This window comes from Toxorhynchites rutilus, chromosome 1 (genome assembly GCF_029784135.1).
Source record: "Toxorhynchites rutilus septentrionalis strain SRP chromosome 1, ASM2978413v1, whole genome shotgun sequence".
Classification (NCBI taxonomy): domain Eukaryota; kingdom Metazoa; phylum Arthropoda; class Insecta; order Diptera; family Culicidae; genus Toxorhynchites; species Toxorhynchites rutilus.
The window spans coordinates 22,980,220-22,996,659 of record NC_073744.1 but is presented as its reverse complement, the minus strand read 5'-3'; the positions used below and the strand labels follow the sequence as shown (position 1 = coordinate 22,996,659).

Here is a 16,440-nt window from a genome sequence, read left to right as displayed (position 1 = left end):
TAGTTACAGTAGAATCCCGATTATCCGCGAATAGTCGGGATGATGTTTAAACATAGAAACTATGTTTTATCAATACAGAAATAGATACAGATACAGATAATCGGGGTTCCACTGTCATAGTCTTATTTATCGAATAAAAACATTTGCTTGCAGATAATATAATTTGCATATATTTTCGCAATCTAAAATAATCTGGCATCCCTGAAACTGAAAGGATTAGTCTGTATTTGTGAAGCGAGTATTATGATGTGTTTTTGAGAAGGAAAAACGAGTTTTAAAGTGTAAATTATGAATGAAAATTAACTTTTCCAAATCAAATTAGTATTCTATGTGAATGCAAATCACTTTTTTTTCTGCAAGTGGTGAGAAAATCTCATACAAAAATTGTATCTGAAACTGACGTTATATAATAATAATAAATTTTAGTAGGAATATCTGAATATTCATAGAAAATAGGTTAAGTTAGAGTTAGGATTACGCGCTTCAACTAACTAAATAATACCAAGTAGATATTTTCATTCAAATTTAACCAATTGAAAATTGCTTTTTAGCCTTCTAATCTGATGGAGAATAGTTTGAATCCCAAACTCGAATGTCGCCACTAGCCATCGCGGATATTTTCGTTGTCTCGGGTTGAGGGCGATATTGACCGTGTAAGGTGGCAAAATATTGATTGAGGTTAGATCGGATGTCGAAAGCCTAGCTGTCACGATATTGAAGACACTTATTGTCAATCAGTTTGATCGTGTAAGGTGCCCATTAAGTGCCTTGTTTTACACCAGCTTGAGAGTTTGGCAGTTCTCGCGAGTGACAGTGGTCGCAAATTGCATTTGCGACCCGGACATGTTTGACGCTGTCAAATCCTATGTGCTAGTATACGGATGCCCTCAGGCTGGGTTCCTGCATCAATAACTACGGGTAGATTATTGTGAGATAGTTCAGAGTTCATATTGATAAACTTGTTCAAGATTGATATCTTGAAATTAGGTTGCACAATCTAGCATCTAGCATTTACTATTGTAATATCCGCCAACGGCCCAAAAACGCTTATATTCGATATAAATTCAATAGTTGGGGTTGGTCGGAATAATACCGATGGACTCACGTCACACTAGTATCATTTCCATCAAGTTTGAAATACAATACCTCAATAACTTAAAATTTTGCTGGAGATACATCATGTCTGCATTCATTCGAATGAGATATAAAGCGTATTCCATTAGACATGACATCTATAAAAAAAAGAAAATGAAGAGTGTTATGAAAAACTATACCGCAACAGTACCTATAAAGAGAGTGCATACCATTTTTCAAAATCACAAATAGACGATTGCCTCATCTAAACTCTGCAAAGCCTAATATTTTAGCATAGTCTTAAAAAACATTGGTGATTGTACTCCACGTAAAACATTTCTCAAACAAAATTATTCGTCTGGGGTCCAAGCGCATAAACTTTGTCATGCCAATTATAGTTTCGTGCAATGGGTGCATTATTTTTCATTTTATTTTCAATAAAACCGTTTGAATAGATATCTAGAAGAGAAAAAAACCGATATATTATATTGACAAAACGTTCCGAAGTTTCTTTTTGTTTAGTAAGAGTATCGTAATAGTTGCAGTATTTGACGAGCGTCTCCTAGTCACATATCGTTCACTATCTAATAGGGAAAAAATTCCCCATTCGTCCCACAAATGTACAGACGGCCAGCAGCGTTCTTGGCTTTTTTGACTAAGGCCACTCTTGGCATGAACCTCACTCTGCCAATGTCTTTGTGAAAAATATTCAGTAGGTGGTTTGACAGGAATCGACTTTTTTCTTCTATCAAAAACGATCTGGAATGAACAAAATAATTAGAGATCATGGATGTTTTTATTAAGTAATACTTCCACAGCAGTCTTGTTTTTTCTCTGATACATCTATCCATATCTTCTATTTGTCATTTTGCGCACGCGTAGCTAGCGGTTCCGATGCAGCCGATGAGAAATTCAATGATACCAAACATATGAGGCATCGTTCGAATAGGCGTCGTAGCAGATTGCAGAGAGCCGCCGGCAGGGCTCTGATGATTTTCTTGTTCTTCCGACTGGCAACAACTCTCGTCGTTTGCAGTTGTTGCTGACTATCGGATCCACTGGGCTGAGTCAAAATAGTTACTTGATTGCCTGCTTGATCTAATCATCGCTATCCGCGCTTGTTCGACACTTTTATATCACTAACTCCAGCAAATGGAAAGACTTGTTTGATAGTATGTCTGTATTCTTCGGAGGTTGGAACAATACTTAATAGTGAAAATTATGCTGTCAACCAGCTTGATTATTCATGGGCTTCTAGGATGATCGTCTAATGTGGTTTCTATGGATCATCTCCCCCTTAAAAGAGATCGTACGGTGCAAGCCATGCTGGAAGCCTACGGTTACGAACGGGTTGATTGGAGCACTGTGGTTCAATGACTTCAACAACGGCTTCAGGGACTGGAACCTCTTCTTGATCCAATGTTGGTTCGGTAGGAGGTGGTACTTCAGGTGGTTGTTGAGCTTTTTCCAAATCAGGATCGGCAGTTTCATTGGGGCATGGGGTACACAAATCTTGCATACCAAATTCCTCAAGCAGCATAGTCCATGACAAACTTGTCTCTGTAGCATCACTAGAGGATTCCAGATGACGCTGTCGTAGCTGATTCGTATGAGAACGGATAAGACGACCGGATTCCAGGAGGACAGCATACATGACGGAACCTTTCTTCTCGATCACCTTGCCAGGAACCCAGGAGACTTGATTGCGATGATGAACCTCTGCATACACCAAATCATTAGTGCAGAACTCTCTCTTGACGGTGCCATGGTGTCGATTGAACTGGTTATTTTGCTTACTGTTTACAGCTGGTGTCGGTGTCTTCCGGGGTTTGAGCAGATCCAGAGTAGTAGTGATGGGTCTACCAAGGAAAAGCTCTGCAGGAGACTTATGATCAGGAGCACTTCGATTGGGCGTGGATCGATAAACGGAAAGGAAAGTTTGAAGATGTCGGAAAGATGCTGGATGATTTCCTCCCTCTAGTAACTTCTTGAGTCCTCTCTTGAGTGTGTCCACAAAGCGCTCAGCCTGTCCATTAGACTGTGGATGGTAGGGCGCTTGAATTGCTTGAATCTGGCGCTAACAAATTGCGATCCATTATCCGAGACGAGAGTTTTGGGATTGCCGTATCTTGCAAATATCTCGTCTAGCATCTCCAGTGTCTTTGTTGTACTTGTGCTTCGAGTGCGATAGATTTCTGGCCATTTTGAATATGCGTCGATTACCAGAAAGTAGTAGTATCCATTGATTGGGCCAGCATAATCAATATGGACTCGTTCCCACGGCTTCGATGGAATGGGCCACGACTCCAGGTCCGTCTTGTGTGGTGACTTAGCAGCTTCAGCACAGGATCTACAGCAGCGGACGTAGTCTTCGACGACATCATCGATGTTGGGCCAGTACACGAAACTCCTCGCTAGGGATTTCATCCGCTCCATTCCTGGATGGCCTCGATGCAGTTGGTGGAGAATGCGTTTGCGAAAACGGTCTGGCACAACGACTCTATCGCCGAACATGATGCAACCTTGAACGATCTGCAGACTGTCTCGGCGAGTGAAGAATTGTTGAACAACTGGATCATCAATTTCCTTGGAATACTTGGGCCATCCTTCATTGATATGGAACACCACCGATTGGAGAACAGGATCTCTTGATGTTTCAGCAGCGATAATTTCAGACGTCACGGGAAGACTAGAAGTAGAATCACTGAGAACGGCGTTGACATCGGCTTCCATTTGTACAGAAGCAATGACATATTCTTCATCGGCTGTTGCATGGCATTTCATCAGTCTTGAAAGGAGGTCCGCGTGTCCAAATTCTTCAGTGCGCACGAACTGGATGTCGAAATCGTACAGCATCAACGTAAGCGCCCAGCGTTGAAGTCGGTTGGCCGTGTATACCGGAATTCCTTTTTTGCTTCCGAACACCTTGAGAAGTGGTTGGTGATCAGTCTGCAAGGTAAATTTCCGGCCGAACAACATTTTATGAAATCGTGTCACAGCAAAAATCAGCGCCAAAGCTTCTTTCTCGATCTGACCGTAATTTTTCTCTGCAGGGGTCAGTGATCTTGAAATGTGCGAAATTGCCTTCACTGATCCATCCGGGAAGCGATGCATAATAACAGCGCCCAAGCCGTCTTTGGATGCATCACCTGCTACGATGATTTCCTTGTTTGGGTCGAAGTGCGTCAGCAACAAGTCGGAAGTGAGCAGCGTTTTGAACTTGTCGAATGACTTCTGGCAGCTTGCAGTCCATTCCCAATTGACGTTTTGTTTCAGCAAGTAGTCCATGGGTGCTCTCAGCTCCTTCATCTGCTTGACGAAACGCCCATAATAATTGATAGCTCCAAGATACGATCGAAGCTGTGATACGTTCATTGGAGCTGGCATCTGCGAAATTGCGGTAGTCTTCGCTGGATCAGGTCGTAAGCCGCCTTTGTCGATTATATGACCTAGAAACTTGATTTGCGATAGGCCAAATCGACATTTTTCGATCCTCAGATGAAAACCGTACATCTTGATCCGTTCCAGAACTTCATGGAGGCTGCGATCGTGTTCTTCCTTTGTCCTACCGGCAATCATGATGTCATCCAGATACGGTTTCACTCCAGGAATACCAGCGACCATGCTATCGATAATCCTTTGGAACGCACCAGGAGCGGACTTGATTCCAGGCGGCAGACGGTTGTATTTGAACAGTCCACGGTGAGTGTTGATCGTTAGATACTTCTGAGATTCCTCCTCAACCTCGACTTGCAGGTACGCATCAGATAGATCGAGTTGGGAGAAATACCGGCAGCCAGCCAGATCAGCAAAAACATCATCTGGATGCGGAAGCGGATGGGCATCTGATTCTAGTGCGTTGTTCAACCCTGTAGAATAGTCGCCGCAGATACGGACGGAAACGTTGTCCGACTTCCGGACCACGACTATCGGGGTTGCCCAGTCGGAAAACTTCACTGGTGAGATTATTCCCTTGTCTTGAAGACGTTGAAGTTCGGCATCCACCTTTGGAAGGGCAGCATATGCAACTGGCCTCTTTGGACAGTACACTGGACGGACGTCGGGCTTCAGGTAGAGTTTAACCTTCGCTTTGGAGCACCGGCCTAGTGTACTCTGGAACACTTCAGGAAACTTCGTACGCAGCTTTTGCTCAGTGTTCCGGTTTATGATGGATAGCATTAGTTCCGGTTTATGATGGATAGCATTAACCAGCGAGCTGAATGGAATTGACCACAGATCGAATAGGTCGATTGTTTCAATTCCGAGGACATCTAAATCGGGGCTTGATCACACGTAGACAATGCCTGCTTTCGTCACGCTTTGGATGGTTAATTCAGCAAGGAACTCACCAGTCATGTCGATCATATTTCCGGAAGCGCTGATGGCGGTGATTTCAGTTTCGCTGATGGCTGGTTTTCCTATCGTCTTCCAGGTTTGCGTAGAAATGATCGTGATATCGGAAGCGCAATCCAACTGGAGAACGGAATCGTTGCCATTGATTCCGACGGTAACGTATTTCCTCTTCCCTTGGAGATCGATGCGTTTCACCGAAATTCCTTTGGACTTCACATATTCCTTGGATTTCGGTTTTTTCGAATTTCTTTGCAGACTTCGGTTTTGATTCCACGGATGAGCAGTAACCTTCTTTATGCCCCTTCCGTTTGCACTTCCTACAGCTGTGGTCTTGATAGGGGCATTCCTTCACAAAGTGTAAATCACCGCAGAACCAGCACGGAGATTTCGGTTGCTTCTTCTTAGCAGGCTTGGTAGAAACGGCGTTGACGACGGATTTTTCCGGAACGGGCTTCTCTACCATCTTGGTGTCCTGCTTCAGATTGTTAAACCGATGGCACTCCTTGACGAGATTTTCCAGTGTGAGCTTCGTGCTGTCTGCTGGCGGAGCATGCTCTTCAGCTTCTAACTTACCGATCAATCGAGTTCGGATGTCTGCATCGCGGGGAGATTGTAGACCGCAAACAAAACGTAGTGCCTTGAATTGGTCGTCGGTGAGCTTGGTCAGCTGGAATGCTTCGCAGTGCTTGTTCACAGAGGCAGCGTAACTTGAAAAATCGTATGTTTCGTTCTTGACATATTGTAGACAACGGTAGCGATCGTTAAACAGCGAGGTTTGGCGGCCAAAAAGCTTCTTAAGTTTCTTCACCGTGTCGTCCAGGCCGAAATCGCGGGGATGCTTTGGCAGGATACTGTTTACGTACCGCTCATGGAACTTGGTGCCGATCTTCGTCGCCAAAAATTGTTACAAACTCCAGAAAATGGAAAGACTTGTTTGATAGTATGTCTGTATTCTTCGGAGGTTGGAACAATACTTAATAGTGAAAATTATTCTGTCAACCAGCTTGATTATTCATGGGCTTCTATGATGATCGTCTAATGTGGTTTCTATGGAACAGCGTTAAATAGAGATTTTCACCAGAACTGTTTGTAAACAATACCGACAGCAATTCCAATATGGTTGAAAGTACATTTCACAAGATTGCTTCACCTGGTGTATATATATTTATATGCACCTTGGGTTTATCCAAGGCGCGTAGAAGTATATTCTAAGGTGGGCCAACTTGCTAAAACCACTCTTCAGCCATCTTGGAAGTCTACTGGGCTTTGTTTGTAATCAAAACACAATACACTAGTGCCGAAGCTCGCTCGTGATCAGTCTGTCTCTTTCACGCTACAAGCAAATAATTCCCCTTCTGCTTTCTTCCGTAATGTTTTCATATACCGCTCCCCTAACCAACTTAGTGACGAAACGGCCTCACCTAGTACCATAGACCCGTCTTGGGTTTATCTTTGATGCTTGACAATCGATGCAGCTAGTGATCCCCGATAATCGTTCGATTAATCGAATACTTCCTAAAGAAATCGATTATTCATCGAACGAATACTGCACAACCAATAATCGAAGCGAACGAATAATTTTCGTCGATTAATCGATCCAAACCCAGAGAAGAAAAAAGTATGGCCGCTGCAGTTTTTTTTCCTGAAAATCAATCATTATCTTTGATGCTCCCCTAATATCGTAAACGAAGCTCAATTCGCGTTGACGACATTGTAAAAGATAATCATTGATTTTCAGGTGGGATGAACACTTTTTTGATTTCAAATGGCTTTCTAGCAAATGAGGAATATTAGTCTAACTAGTTATTTCCCTCAGTGTGATGATTAAGACATTTGACCTACTTACAACGCAACTTGAGAGAATCGAATTGGCGATCTAACGTACAAATCTACACCTAGGCGGCGCTGCGGTGAAAGTGATGATGGTTTTAAATTTTGCTATGTGAGTTTATGGAAGATTTGTTTTTCTTTCCATAAATTACAATGTTATAATCATAAAAGATTATTTGACTGCGATGGGTTTGGAAGAAATTTACTGCGCAATTTTATATATAACATGTTATTTTCTTATCTTTTCAGTAGTGAAAATTGTATAAGAATTAACAATGGTTGAATCAAAGACGGAAATTCGAGAGCACCATCAAAAACAAGTAGAAAAATGAATGGTTCTTGCATGTGAGAACTACCTTGTAAAGTCCGGAAGTAAAACATACGTGATTTGTTTTTCAATTTTAGGTTGCCTTGTCATAATTTTCTTAGTTCAAAAACAGAATCCAGATGTCTCACCGATCGTTTACGTTTTGCGTTAGATCGTCAATTGTGCTCTCGAATTTCCTTTTTTTTTAACAATTATTGTCAATGCTTATACAGTTTTCACTACTGAAAAAGGTAAGAAAATAACATGTTATATATAAAATTGCGCAGAATCAAATTAACTCATCGCAATCAAATAATCGTTCATGACTGTAACATTGTGATTTATGGAAAGAACTACAAACCTTCCATAAGCTCTCATTGCAAAATTTAAAACCATCATCATTTTCACCGCAGCTCCGCCTAGGTGTAGATTTGTACGTTAGATCACCAATTGACGAATTTACGCAAAGCTGAATCAGCTCATGCGACATCTACATTAGAGCTCAGAACCACAAAAGTGAAGGTGTTTGTTTATTTTACGCACTGAAAAGCAAGATTCGGTGGTGATTATTCATTTTATTTCAATTTAGATTCATTTCAGCCATTGAATGTCGTCAGTATATGGTAAGAAAGTTGGAGTTTTGTATATTTACGATGGTTTCAACACGCGGTTTGACCAAAGTCATAGATAATCTTCGAAACTTTTAAGTTTGATAAATTTTAAGTAACATACGATGAACAATTGTAAATATAAAAATGGGTGGGTTATATCTATAATATAACCACAAGGTTGACGTGGGACTACCGAAGCTTAGCAATCATTTCAGGGAGCAGAAGATATGAAGGCATCTCCTTCAATGGAATCCTGAATAACCGAGCCAAAGCGTTATGTTCGTACCCGTTCTTGTAATCCGTGTTAGGAAAACACTTTTCGGAGTGCAAAAAAAACATGCGGGTGTAGAAGTACATCCGGCTTGCATGAATCAACAACTTCAACTTCTACTTTTTATACTATAGAGGATTTAAACCTGAAAGTTCATTCGCCTCTAATGTCTGTACGATTTTCCCAGGTCCCTAAGTTTAGCAGACCGTGTTAAGGAAACATATTCTAGTTTGCACAAAGGCAAGCGAGAACAAAAGTACTCGCAGTTTGCATTTATTTGCAAAGCCGATTTTTCCAGACATCTTGGTTTTGAAGTCTGTGTTAGGCAAACACATTCCAGTCGGAATAAAAATGCCCCCGACTTGTATGATTTTGCAATGTAAAATTCCTCAGACACCTTGGTTATGATGTCTGTGTTGGGGAAATAACGATGCTTTCACCAATACAAACAAAACCATTGCTGAAAATTACAAAATGAAAATTTAACTTTCAGAGCACTAGCTCGAGTTTTCCGACGTTTTTCACTATACAGTGCGACAGCAGATGAAAATTTAATATCTTGTGAGTAATCGATCAGAGGTGGTTGATATTACTTGATGGGATGTGTGCGAAAACGTTCATTTTCTCCACACTGTTTCGCAAAATTATTGATTTTCGGGAGAGGGGCAAGGGAGGGTGATGGAAGAAATGAGCGCAATTGTGGCAGTCATTTGTGGCTAGCTTCCACCTTCACCTTAAAGTTGTCAAATTACCAACGCTTATAGCAAACCCACCGGTGCGGATGCTCTTAGCTAAATGTCGAATTAGAGGTAACTTACTGTATCAGCATTTTCATATATTCATTCTTCTATATATTTTTTCAAACCGTTGCAAGATTGGCGATCTAACGTACAAATCTACACCTAGGCGGCGCTGCTGTGAAAGTGATAATGGTTTTAAATTTTGCATGTGAGCTTATGGAAGGTTTGTGGTTTTTTCCATAAATTACAATGTTATAATCATAAAAGATTATTTGATTGCAATGAGTTTGGAAGAAATTTAATTTTGCGCAATTTTATATATAACATGTTATTTATTTACCTCTTTCAGTAGTGAAAACTATAAAAATATTGACAATGGTTGAATTGAAGAAATTTGAGAGCACAATCAAACACAAGTAGAAAAATGCACGATTCCTGCATGTGAGAACTACCTTGGAAAGCCCGGAAGTAAAATATACGCGATTTGTTTTCGAGTTTTAGGTTACCTTTGCATCATTTTCTTAGTTCAAAAACAAAATCCAGATGTCTCACCGATCGTTTAAGTTTAGCGTTAGATCGCCAATATAATATTGCTACGAATTTTTTGTTCGTATTATGGCATAGTATAAATCCGAATAAACATTGTTCGATAATGAAGTTATTTTTTTAAATTTTTTGTTATTGTGAACTTACTTGACTATTGGATTCTGAGGTCATTTCAACTTCCTATTTGAATCGTCGCTTTTTACGAGGGGTGATTAAATTCATGGAGAAACCTCACTGATCACCCCTTCAACTTTATTTCAAATATCAAAAAAACAAACTAAAAATAAAGCATGAATAAATTGAATTGTAAGCCGGTAAGAACAGTAATAGAAAAACGTAAATGTGCCCTCTGTTTCCAATACTCTCTACTTTGCCAGCCTGCCCAGAGGCACTTGGTTTTCGTGAAAAATTTCTCTAAACATTAACTTCTGTTCTATAATTCCGTATTTTTGGTTGAGCATGATCTCTTTATTTGCAAAGACAACATTGTCAAAGAAACAAGAGTTGAATTTAATGGGATCCATTGGTTGAATTAATAACATTGCGATGTCCATATGATATTTGAAATATTGAGGATGGGCTTACTGAGACCCTAAACAGCAGGGCGTACTGTTGAAGAGTTTCGTCAAGATAAAAGATAAGATTATTCAGGAACAGGATTATCAAACATATTCGTTTGTCTACATCTAACTTCCGAAAAGTTCTCTGCCGTTTTCTGAAAGGTTTTATTTCTTCTCGTTCATAATCCATGATCCAGGAACCAATGGTTGAGTTGTTCTTCTTGCAGCTTGTATTTAATTGTGATCGTGATAATCCCAGGAAGTAGTAGCTGTACAAACAAAATTTTTTTTTTTGTAATGATATTGACCCGTTTACAAGAATTGAATTTTCCATGCAATCTTTAAAATTCACGAAAATACTCGCAAACTAATAAGGCTATTTCTAAGGCCAGGCGCGAATTGAGATGCGTATAGCGCGAGTAACCTGCCGCGATATAGCGCCTGTTTTTGTGACTAATGAAAACAGATAGAATGGCGCAAATTGGCCAGATGACGCGAGAGTGTGGAGCGCTCGTGAGACACGACTCACGTGACGCTGTGGCTGAACCACAGTTTCTCGTGCTGGTCGTACCGGTCGGGTGATTGTGTTAGTAAATAAATATATCGCGCAAATCTGTGTGAATCAGACGTTGTATGCGAGTGGCATGTTATTTACACCAAACTGCGACTGAATATGCGCTCCACCACGCTACGTTTGTGGCACGTATGAGTCGTGTTGGTAGTCTCGTGTTCGTTTACGAGCGCTATACGCTTCTCAATTTGCGCCTTGCCTAATGCCGGATTTACAATCATCCACAATTAGCGCGATTTTTTTCCTTCAATCGCGATTTTTACTCGTCAACCAATCAGAGCAAAGCGTGAAATCACCCATGACAGTGCGAAAAAAGATAGAGCTCTCCAAGCTTTGGCTGCGAAAATCGCGTTGTTTTGATAGGAGACACTATATACATCAGACAGGTGGAACAAAATATGCTTGATGGGTGGAACGATATTTCGAAAGAAATGTTCAGCTCTGTACATATGAAACGCTTCATAAAGTGAGAGCTGAATCGATCACTTATTGCAAGCGTATTGCTGCATAATCATAATTATTTTTACACATTTTTGTTAATATTTGATTGAATTCGTTAGTTTTTCAATTATTAATTATTTGGAGTTTTATACTTCCATTCACATTTCTAGCGATATGATTTTGTTCCTCCAACGATTGTACGATCTTGTCCATAACAAATAATGACCGTATGATTAGAGGGATGCAGGTTTGACAGACAGATTATGACAAATTATCGTGCGATATCGCTAAGCATTGTAAAGAGCTGCATTGAAAAATATCGCGAGTGAGTATTTCGCATGCGATTAAAAGCCTGCATTGTAAAGGAAGCATAACCGTCGTGTCCAGTTAAGGTGGCCGTACACTGTTTGCCCGGAGGTCAAATATTTGTTATTTTTTGACAGATAAGGTTTGATTTGATATCTGTACAAACACTATTTTGTTTGCCACTCTTCAATTTTCAACAGTAGTAAACAATATCAAACACCGAACATGGAAAAAATCAACTGAAATATTCAAGGTAACCTAACCATGTACCGACAGATTCGAAGAACAGACTGAAAAAAATATTTTAGGCATCCAATAATTGAATATTTGCTTGCCGTGTTTTGCGTAGAATATATTTGATCAGTACACGTTGACCAAATTTTATCTGTCAAAAAGAGTCAAATATTTGGCTTCGGTCAAACAGTGTATGAGCACCCTTATTAGGGAATAGACGCACAATATGATGACCTTTTGTCAACCCGTTCTGAAGATAGTTGAGAAAGTCTTTTGGCATCCCTGGTTTATTTACTTGTTTTTGGCTAAAACTCAAATTAACGCAGTTCGAGAAAAATAACACATTAATTAAACACAAAATAGCTTGTTTTGTTTACTCCAGAAATATAGAGGAAGTGTAAATATTAGGACAGCTGTATGCTTCGAATAAATTTGAATAAACAAGATTTCGCTGAAGGAGTGAGATGGCGTTTGTTAGCAACTACCTGTAAGTTTATTGAGAAAATCTTCAAAAACCACACCATTGCAAGCCGCGCCTGACTTTCGAATGGGGCGACACGACTTACTTGGATTCTATTCTATCAAATTGGAAAAATGGAATTATCAATTCATTTCTTTTTCCGAGGCTTTGTGTGCACTCCTTAAGTTTCTGCGATTCAATCGTTTCTCATGAAAGACATCTCATTTGCCTAGCGCCGAACTGACAGACATCAAAATGGAGCCAGAGTTGATGATTGATGACCACGAACTATCGGATAATGATAATCTTTTTGAAGCAGCGGACTTTGGGTCAATTGAGCAGGAAGCCGAAAAGGGAGAAAAAAATGAAATATTCTCCACCGGTGAAACGGAGGAAGGAAACCACAATCCGACATGTAACGAAGACTTCGCAGATGAAGGATTGATGAAAGAACCCAGACGGTTGCCCTTGGGTGAGAATATGGTGCTATTTTGTGTAACTGATTGACTGACATCTATTTCAGGAATGAAACCGCTCACATGTGAAAAGTGTGTAAAAACATTTCGCACAAAATTGGGACTCAAACTGCACTTTCGAACTCATACGGGTTGGTTGAAAAAAGTTGTAATTAGTAAACCATTCAGTAGTATCACATTCCTTTGCAGAAGAACGACCTTATTCATGTTCTCATTGTCCAAAAACGTTCAAGGATTCTTCATCATTCCAACTTCACATGCGAATTCATAGGGGTTGGTAAAAGTGTTTACTACAATGAACTATTCAGCAGGACTATTCTTTTGCAGACGGGCGGTCCTATTCTTGTCTACTTTGTTCTAAGGCATACAAGCGTCACACAACGCTCAAACTACATATGTTATCTCATACTGGTAATGATCTTTTTTTCACTATAATTTTATGTAAAATCATGTTATTCATTTGCAGGTGAACGTCCGCATTCTTGTCCACATTGTCCGAACGCGTTTAAAAGTCTTTCAGAGCTTCAAGTACACGTTCGATCTCATACGGGTTGGGTGAAGAAACGATATGTTTAATAGACTATTCAGCAGAATCATTTCTTTGCAGGTGAACGTCCCTATGATTGCCCACATTGTACGAAGGCGTTTAAGCAACATTCAGCACTCAAACAGCACATTCGTACTCATACAGGTTGGCAAAGAATGTTTTCCTCTAATTAACCGTTTAGCAGGATCTTTCATTTGCAGATGAACGCCCTTATTCTTGTTCACATTGTACGAAGGCATTTAACCAACATTCAGCGCTTATACAGCACATTCGAACTCATACGGGTTGGTAAATAATGGTTTAGTGTAATAAACCATTCAGCAGGGCCATTCTTTTACAGGTGAACGTCCCTATTCTTGTTTGCGATGTCTGAAGGCGTTTAAGAATCCTTCAGCACTCCGGAAGCACATTGGAACCCATACGGGTTAGTAAACAATGTTTTTTTTTCAATAATGATCAATTCAGTAGTCTTTTCCTTGCAGGTGAACGTCCGTATTCTTGTCCGCATTGTCCGAAAGCGTTTGTAGATTCTTCAACGCTCAAACTACACATTCGAACTCACACGGGTTGGCTTAAAATGTTTCACTAGAATGAACCTTTCAGCAGAGTATTTCCTTTGCAGGTGAACGTCCCTATTCTTGTCCACATTGTCCGAACGCGTTCAAGGACCCTTCAGCACTCAAAAAGCACATTCGAACTCATACGGGTTGGTTAATATATTCAGCCCTATTCTGTATTCCGACGGATTTCCACTACGTTCGAAATCGTTGTTTCGTTCGAGCTATAATTTCGCTTCACCTATTTCGAACGTTTTGCTCCTATAATTTTCTGAGAGAAACAGATCAAACGAAATGCAAAAACAACTCGAACGGAATACAGAATGGAATTTAATCAAGTCGTTCGAAATATATCGAATCGATCGAAATTTATTGCAGGTGAACGTCCCTATCCTTGTGCTCATTGTTCGAAAGCATTTACGGATTCTAACACCCTCAAGCGACACATTCGAACTCACACGCGTTAGTAAATCTAGTTCCATTTTAATGAGTAATTCAACAGGATAACTACATTGCAGGTGAACGTCCCTATTCATGTCCACATTGTCTCAGAACGTTCACACGCTCTACAACCCTAAGAAAACACCTGCTTACACATGATGAAGGTACAGACGGCCTGGGGCAGGAATCACAGGTTGTCGTGAAGGAAGAGATAACTGAATGCTGAAGAATCCATTTGTCGTTGAAGACAGTTGAAAAATGAAGTAAGTCCATAGGATGAATATTTGCCTATATTATAGGCAAATCAGGGTGAAGTATTATACGTGCAGTCATTCACCAACTGGACTTCCTTCAATCAGACTTATTTTTAATAGGGCGTGCGTTAATTGGGATGTAAAGCAGTTATGTATCAGTAATATACGTCATCTTTAATTAGAGACGAATGAACTCCCAGAGTTGAAAATATCTTTAATTCAATATCTCCTCCTCCTCCATCTTCAATTGGAAGTATTGCTTTTGCTGTTTTGCTCTTTCAGTAAAATTCGAAAGTCCCTTCCATGCACCACATCATTCCCGTAGAATAGTATGCGATCGAGGATGCATGCATACCTCTGGTGTTCTGCTAGTGACTGGTTGCTCATTGTGGTTCAATTATCACCCACATTACCAGCAGTACAATCGGAACGATCCGTGGTTCAGGCAATGAGAGGATACGCCTCCATTGTGTCGTGTCAGACGAACTTAATACTACCTGGTGGTTCGGAACCTGATCTACCCTCAGCGAACCCGTGGTTCAGAGTTTGAGATAATATGCTTCCACTGAGTCATACCCAGCGGGCTTTAAACTACCCGAGATGTTGGAAGTAGCTGTAAGGGCTTCCGACTTACCTTATTTTTTCAACTAGAACCGCCTTTTAGAAGGTTACTTTTGATCCGCCTGGTGACATTGCCTATTTTTCTGGATTTACTTGAGAAGCGTCAACATATCAGTCGTTAGTGGAGTGCAGCGCAATTGAAACTATTTTGAACAAGGACTCCTTTTCTAGAATGAAGTCTAGAGCAACATGTCAAAAGAGTCTATCTTCTTTGATAGATTCTCTTTATCGACATTCTTTTTCGAAAACCACGGCTTCAGACAGATTTTGCTCCGGTTTTGCCATGTAGTTTGATAAACGAGGCTCCCTTTCACACTCCTTATCATCGAAAACATCAGAAAATGCTTTTACCGGTGCGTTATCAATGAAAGAGAATGTAGATGAAGAGAATCGATCAAACAAAACCTGGCGAACATGGACATCCATGTCAGAAAGTCCCGTCCACTGGTCTCGAAGCTGCAGGCAATGACGCAGCGGCAGCGGCTGAATAAGATGGGCAAATAATTTTTCCCGGCGAATTGCGAAGTGACAGTGGTGATGGACGACGAGACCTATCATACCCTGGATGGCAACGACTGGCAGGGCACTTCGTGTTTTACTTCCCCCACGAAGGAAGTGAGCTCCGAAGTGAAGTTTGTTTTAAACACCATGTTCCCCAAGAAGGTGCTGTGGCTGGCAATCAGCGAGAAGGGGATTTCAAAGCCGCTCTTCTTTGGCTCCGGACTGGCCGTGAACGGGGAAATTTATAGTACGAAGTGCCTGCCGGAAGTTGCGTCGTTCATCAAGTAATACTATAAGGGCGAAAACGCGGTGTTCTGGCCGGATTTGGCCTCGGCCCACTACTCGAAGCGTTCGTTAGAAGAGATGAAGCGGCTGAATATCAATACCCAAGTCGGCGAACCCGCCCAACGTCCCCCAGCTGCGTCCCATCGAGAATTTCTGGGCAAACCTGAAGCGTAAGATCTACTCCAACAATTTTGTCGCGAGAACTGAGAAGGAATTGAGAAATAAAACGAAGAAAGAACTCAAAAACATGCCAACACGCATGTTTTCGTTCCCTATGGTGAATATTCCGGTTAACTGTAGTGAAAAATTTCTCTATTGAAAGAAAAATTTTAACGCTTTCGCGTGAGTTCTGTTACAATACTAAAAAATTTATTCAAAAGTTTCACAATATATACATGGTTCCTTAAACTAAGATTGACGAGGAACATCTCCTCTCTCTCTCTTGAAAACCGAT

General features: G+C 40.7%; 3 protein-coding genes across 5 annotated transcripts; 1 reads left to right on the top strand and 2 right to left on the bottom strand.

Annotated features, from left to right (window-relative positions):
* Nucleotides 1–1,526: 1,526 nt before the first annotated feature.
* Nucleotides 1,527–6,552, bottom strand: LOC129762375 (uncharacterized protein K02A2.6-like). 2 transcript variants are annotated; one of them, XM_055760600.1, is made up of 2 exons: nucleotides 1,885–6,552; nucleotides 1,527–1,833 (listed from the first exon to the last, which is right to left on the bottom strand). In XM_055760600.1, the coding sequence occupies exon 1, from the start codon at nucleotides 5,251–5,253 to the stop codon at nucleotides 3,052–3,054; it is 2,202 nt and encodes a 733-aa protein (XP_055616575.1). In that variant the 5' UTR covers nucleotides 5,254–6,552; the 3' UTR covers nucleotides 1,527–1,833; nucleotides 1,885–3,051. The 2 variants fall into 2 exon arrangements, with proteins under 2 accessions (XP_055616575.1, XP_055616576.1); XM_055760601.1 differs by having other exon boundaries at nucleotides 1,891–6,552.
* LOC129779925 (uncharacterized) lies at nucleotides 5,468–9,903 on the bottom strand. The gene is made up of 2 exons (XM_055787705.1): nucleotides 9,880–9,903; nucleotides 5,468–6,313 (listed from the first exon to the last, which is right to left on the bottom strand). Exons 1-2 carry the CDS (start codon nucleotides 9,901–9,903, stop codon nucleotides 5,468–5,470), a joined length of 870 nt encoding a protein of 289 aa, XP_055643680.1.
* Nucleotides 9,904–12,117: 2,214 nt separating this feature from the next.
* Nucleotides 12,118–14,780, top strand: LOC129779394 (zinc finger protein 664-like). Of its 2 annotated transcripts, none has more exons than XM_055786840.1 (13): nucleotides 12,118–12,331; nucleotides 12,538–12,776; nucleotides 12,828–12,911; nucleotides 12,952–13,053; nucleotides 13,108–13,191; nucleotides 13,247–13,330; nucleotides 13,388–13,471; nucleotides 13,528–13,611; nucleotides 13,668–13,751; nucleotides 13,810–13,893; nucleotides 13,950–14,033; nucleotides 14,263–14,346; nucleotides 14,403–14,780. In XM_055786840.1, the coding sequence occupies exons 1-13, from the start codon at nucleotides 12,309–12,311 to the stop codon at nucleotides 14,549–14,551; spliced, it is 1,269 nt and encodes a 422-aa protein (XP_055642815.1). In that variant the 5' UTR covers nucleotides 12,118–12,308; the 3' UTR covers nucleotides 14,552–14,780. The 2 variants fall into 2 exon arrangements, with proteins under 2 accessions (XP_055642815.1, XP_055642824.1); XM_055786849.1 differs by having other exon boundaries at nucleotides 12,121–12,331; nucleotides 12,970–13,053; nucleotides 14,403–14,778.
* The last annotated feature ends 1,660 nt before the right edge of the window (nucleotides 14,781–16,440 follow it).

Bases quoted from the DNA above. Each gene is read 5' to 3' on its own strand.
- LOC129762375 (XM_055760600.1), bottom strand. From the start codon at position 5,253: ATGCTATCCATCATAAACCGGAACACTGAGCAAAAGCTGCGTACGAAG.
- LOC129779394 (XM_055786840.1), top strand. From the start codon at position 12,309: ATGGCGTTTGTTAGCAACTACCT. The intron at 12,777-12,827 runs GTGAGAATATGG...CATCTATTTCAG, and splicing joins ACCCAGACGGTTGCCCTTGG to GAATGAAACCGCTCACATGT. The intron at 13,752-13,809 runs GTTAGTAAACAA...TTTTCCTTGCAG, and splicing joins GCACATTGGAACCCATACGG to GTGAACGTCCGTATTCTTGT.
- LOC129779925 (XM_055787705.1), bottom strand. From the start codon at position 9,903: ATGACCTCAGAATCCAATAGTCAA. The intron at 6,314-9,879 runs GTAAGTTCACAA...TTGGCGACGAAG, and splicing joins CCTCAGAATCCAATAGTCAA to ATCGGCACCAAGTTCCATGA.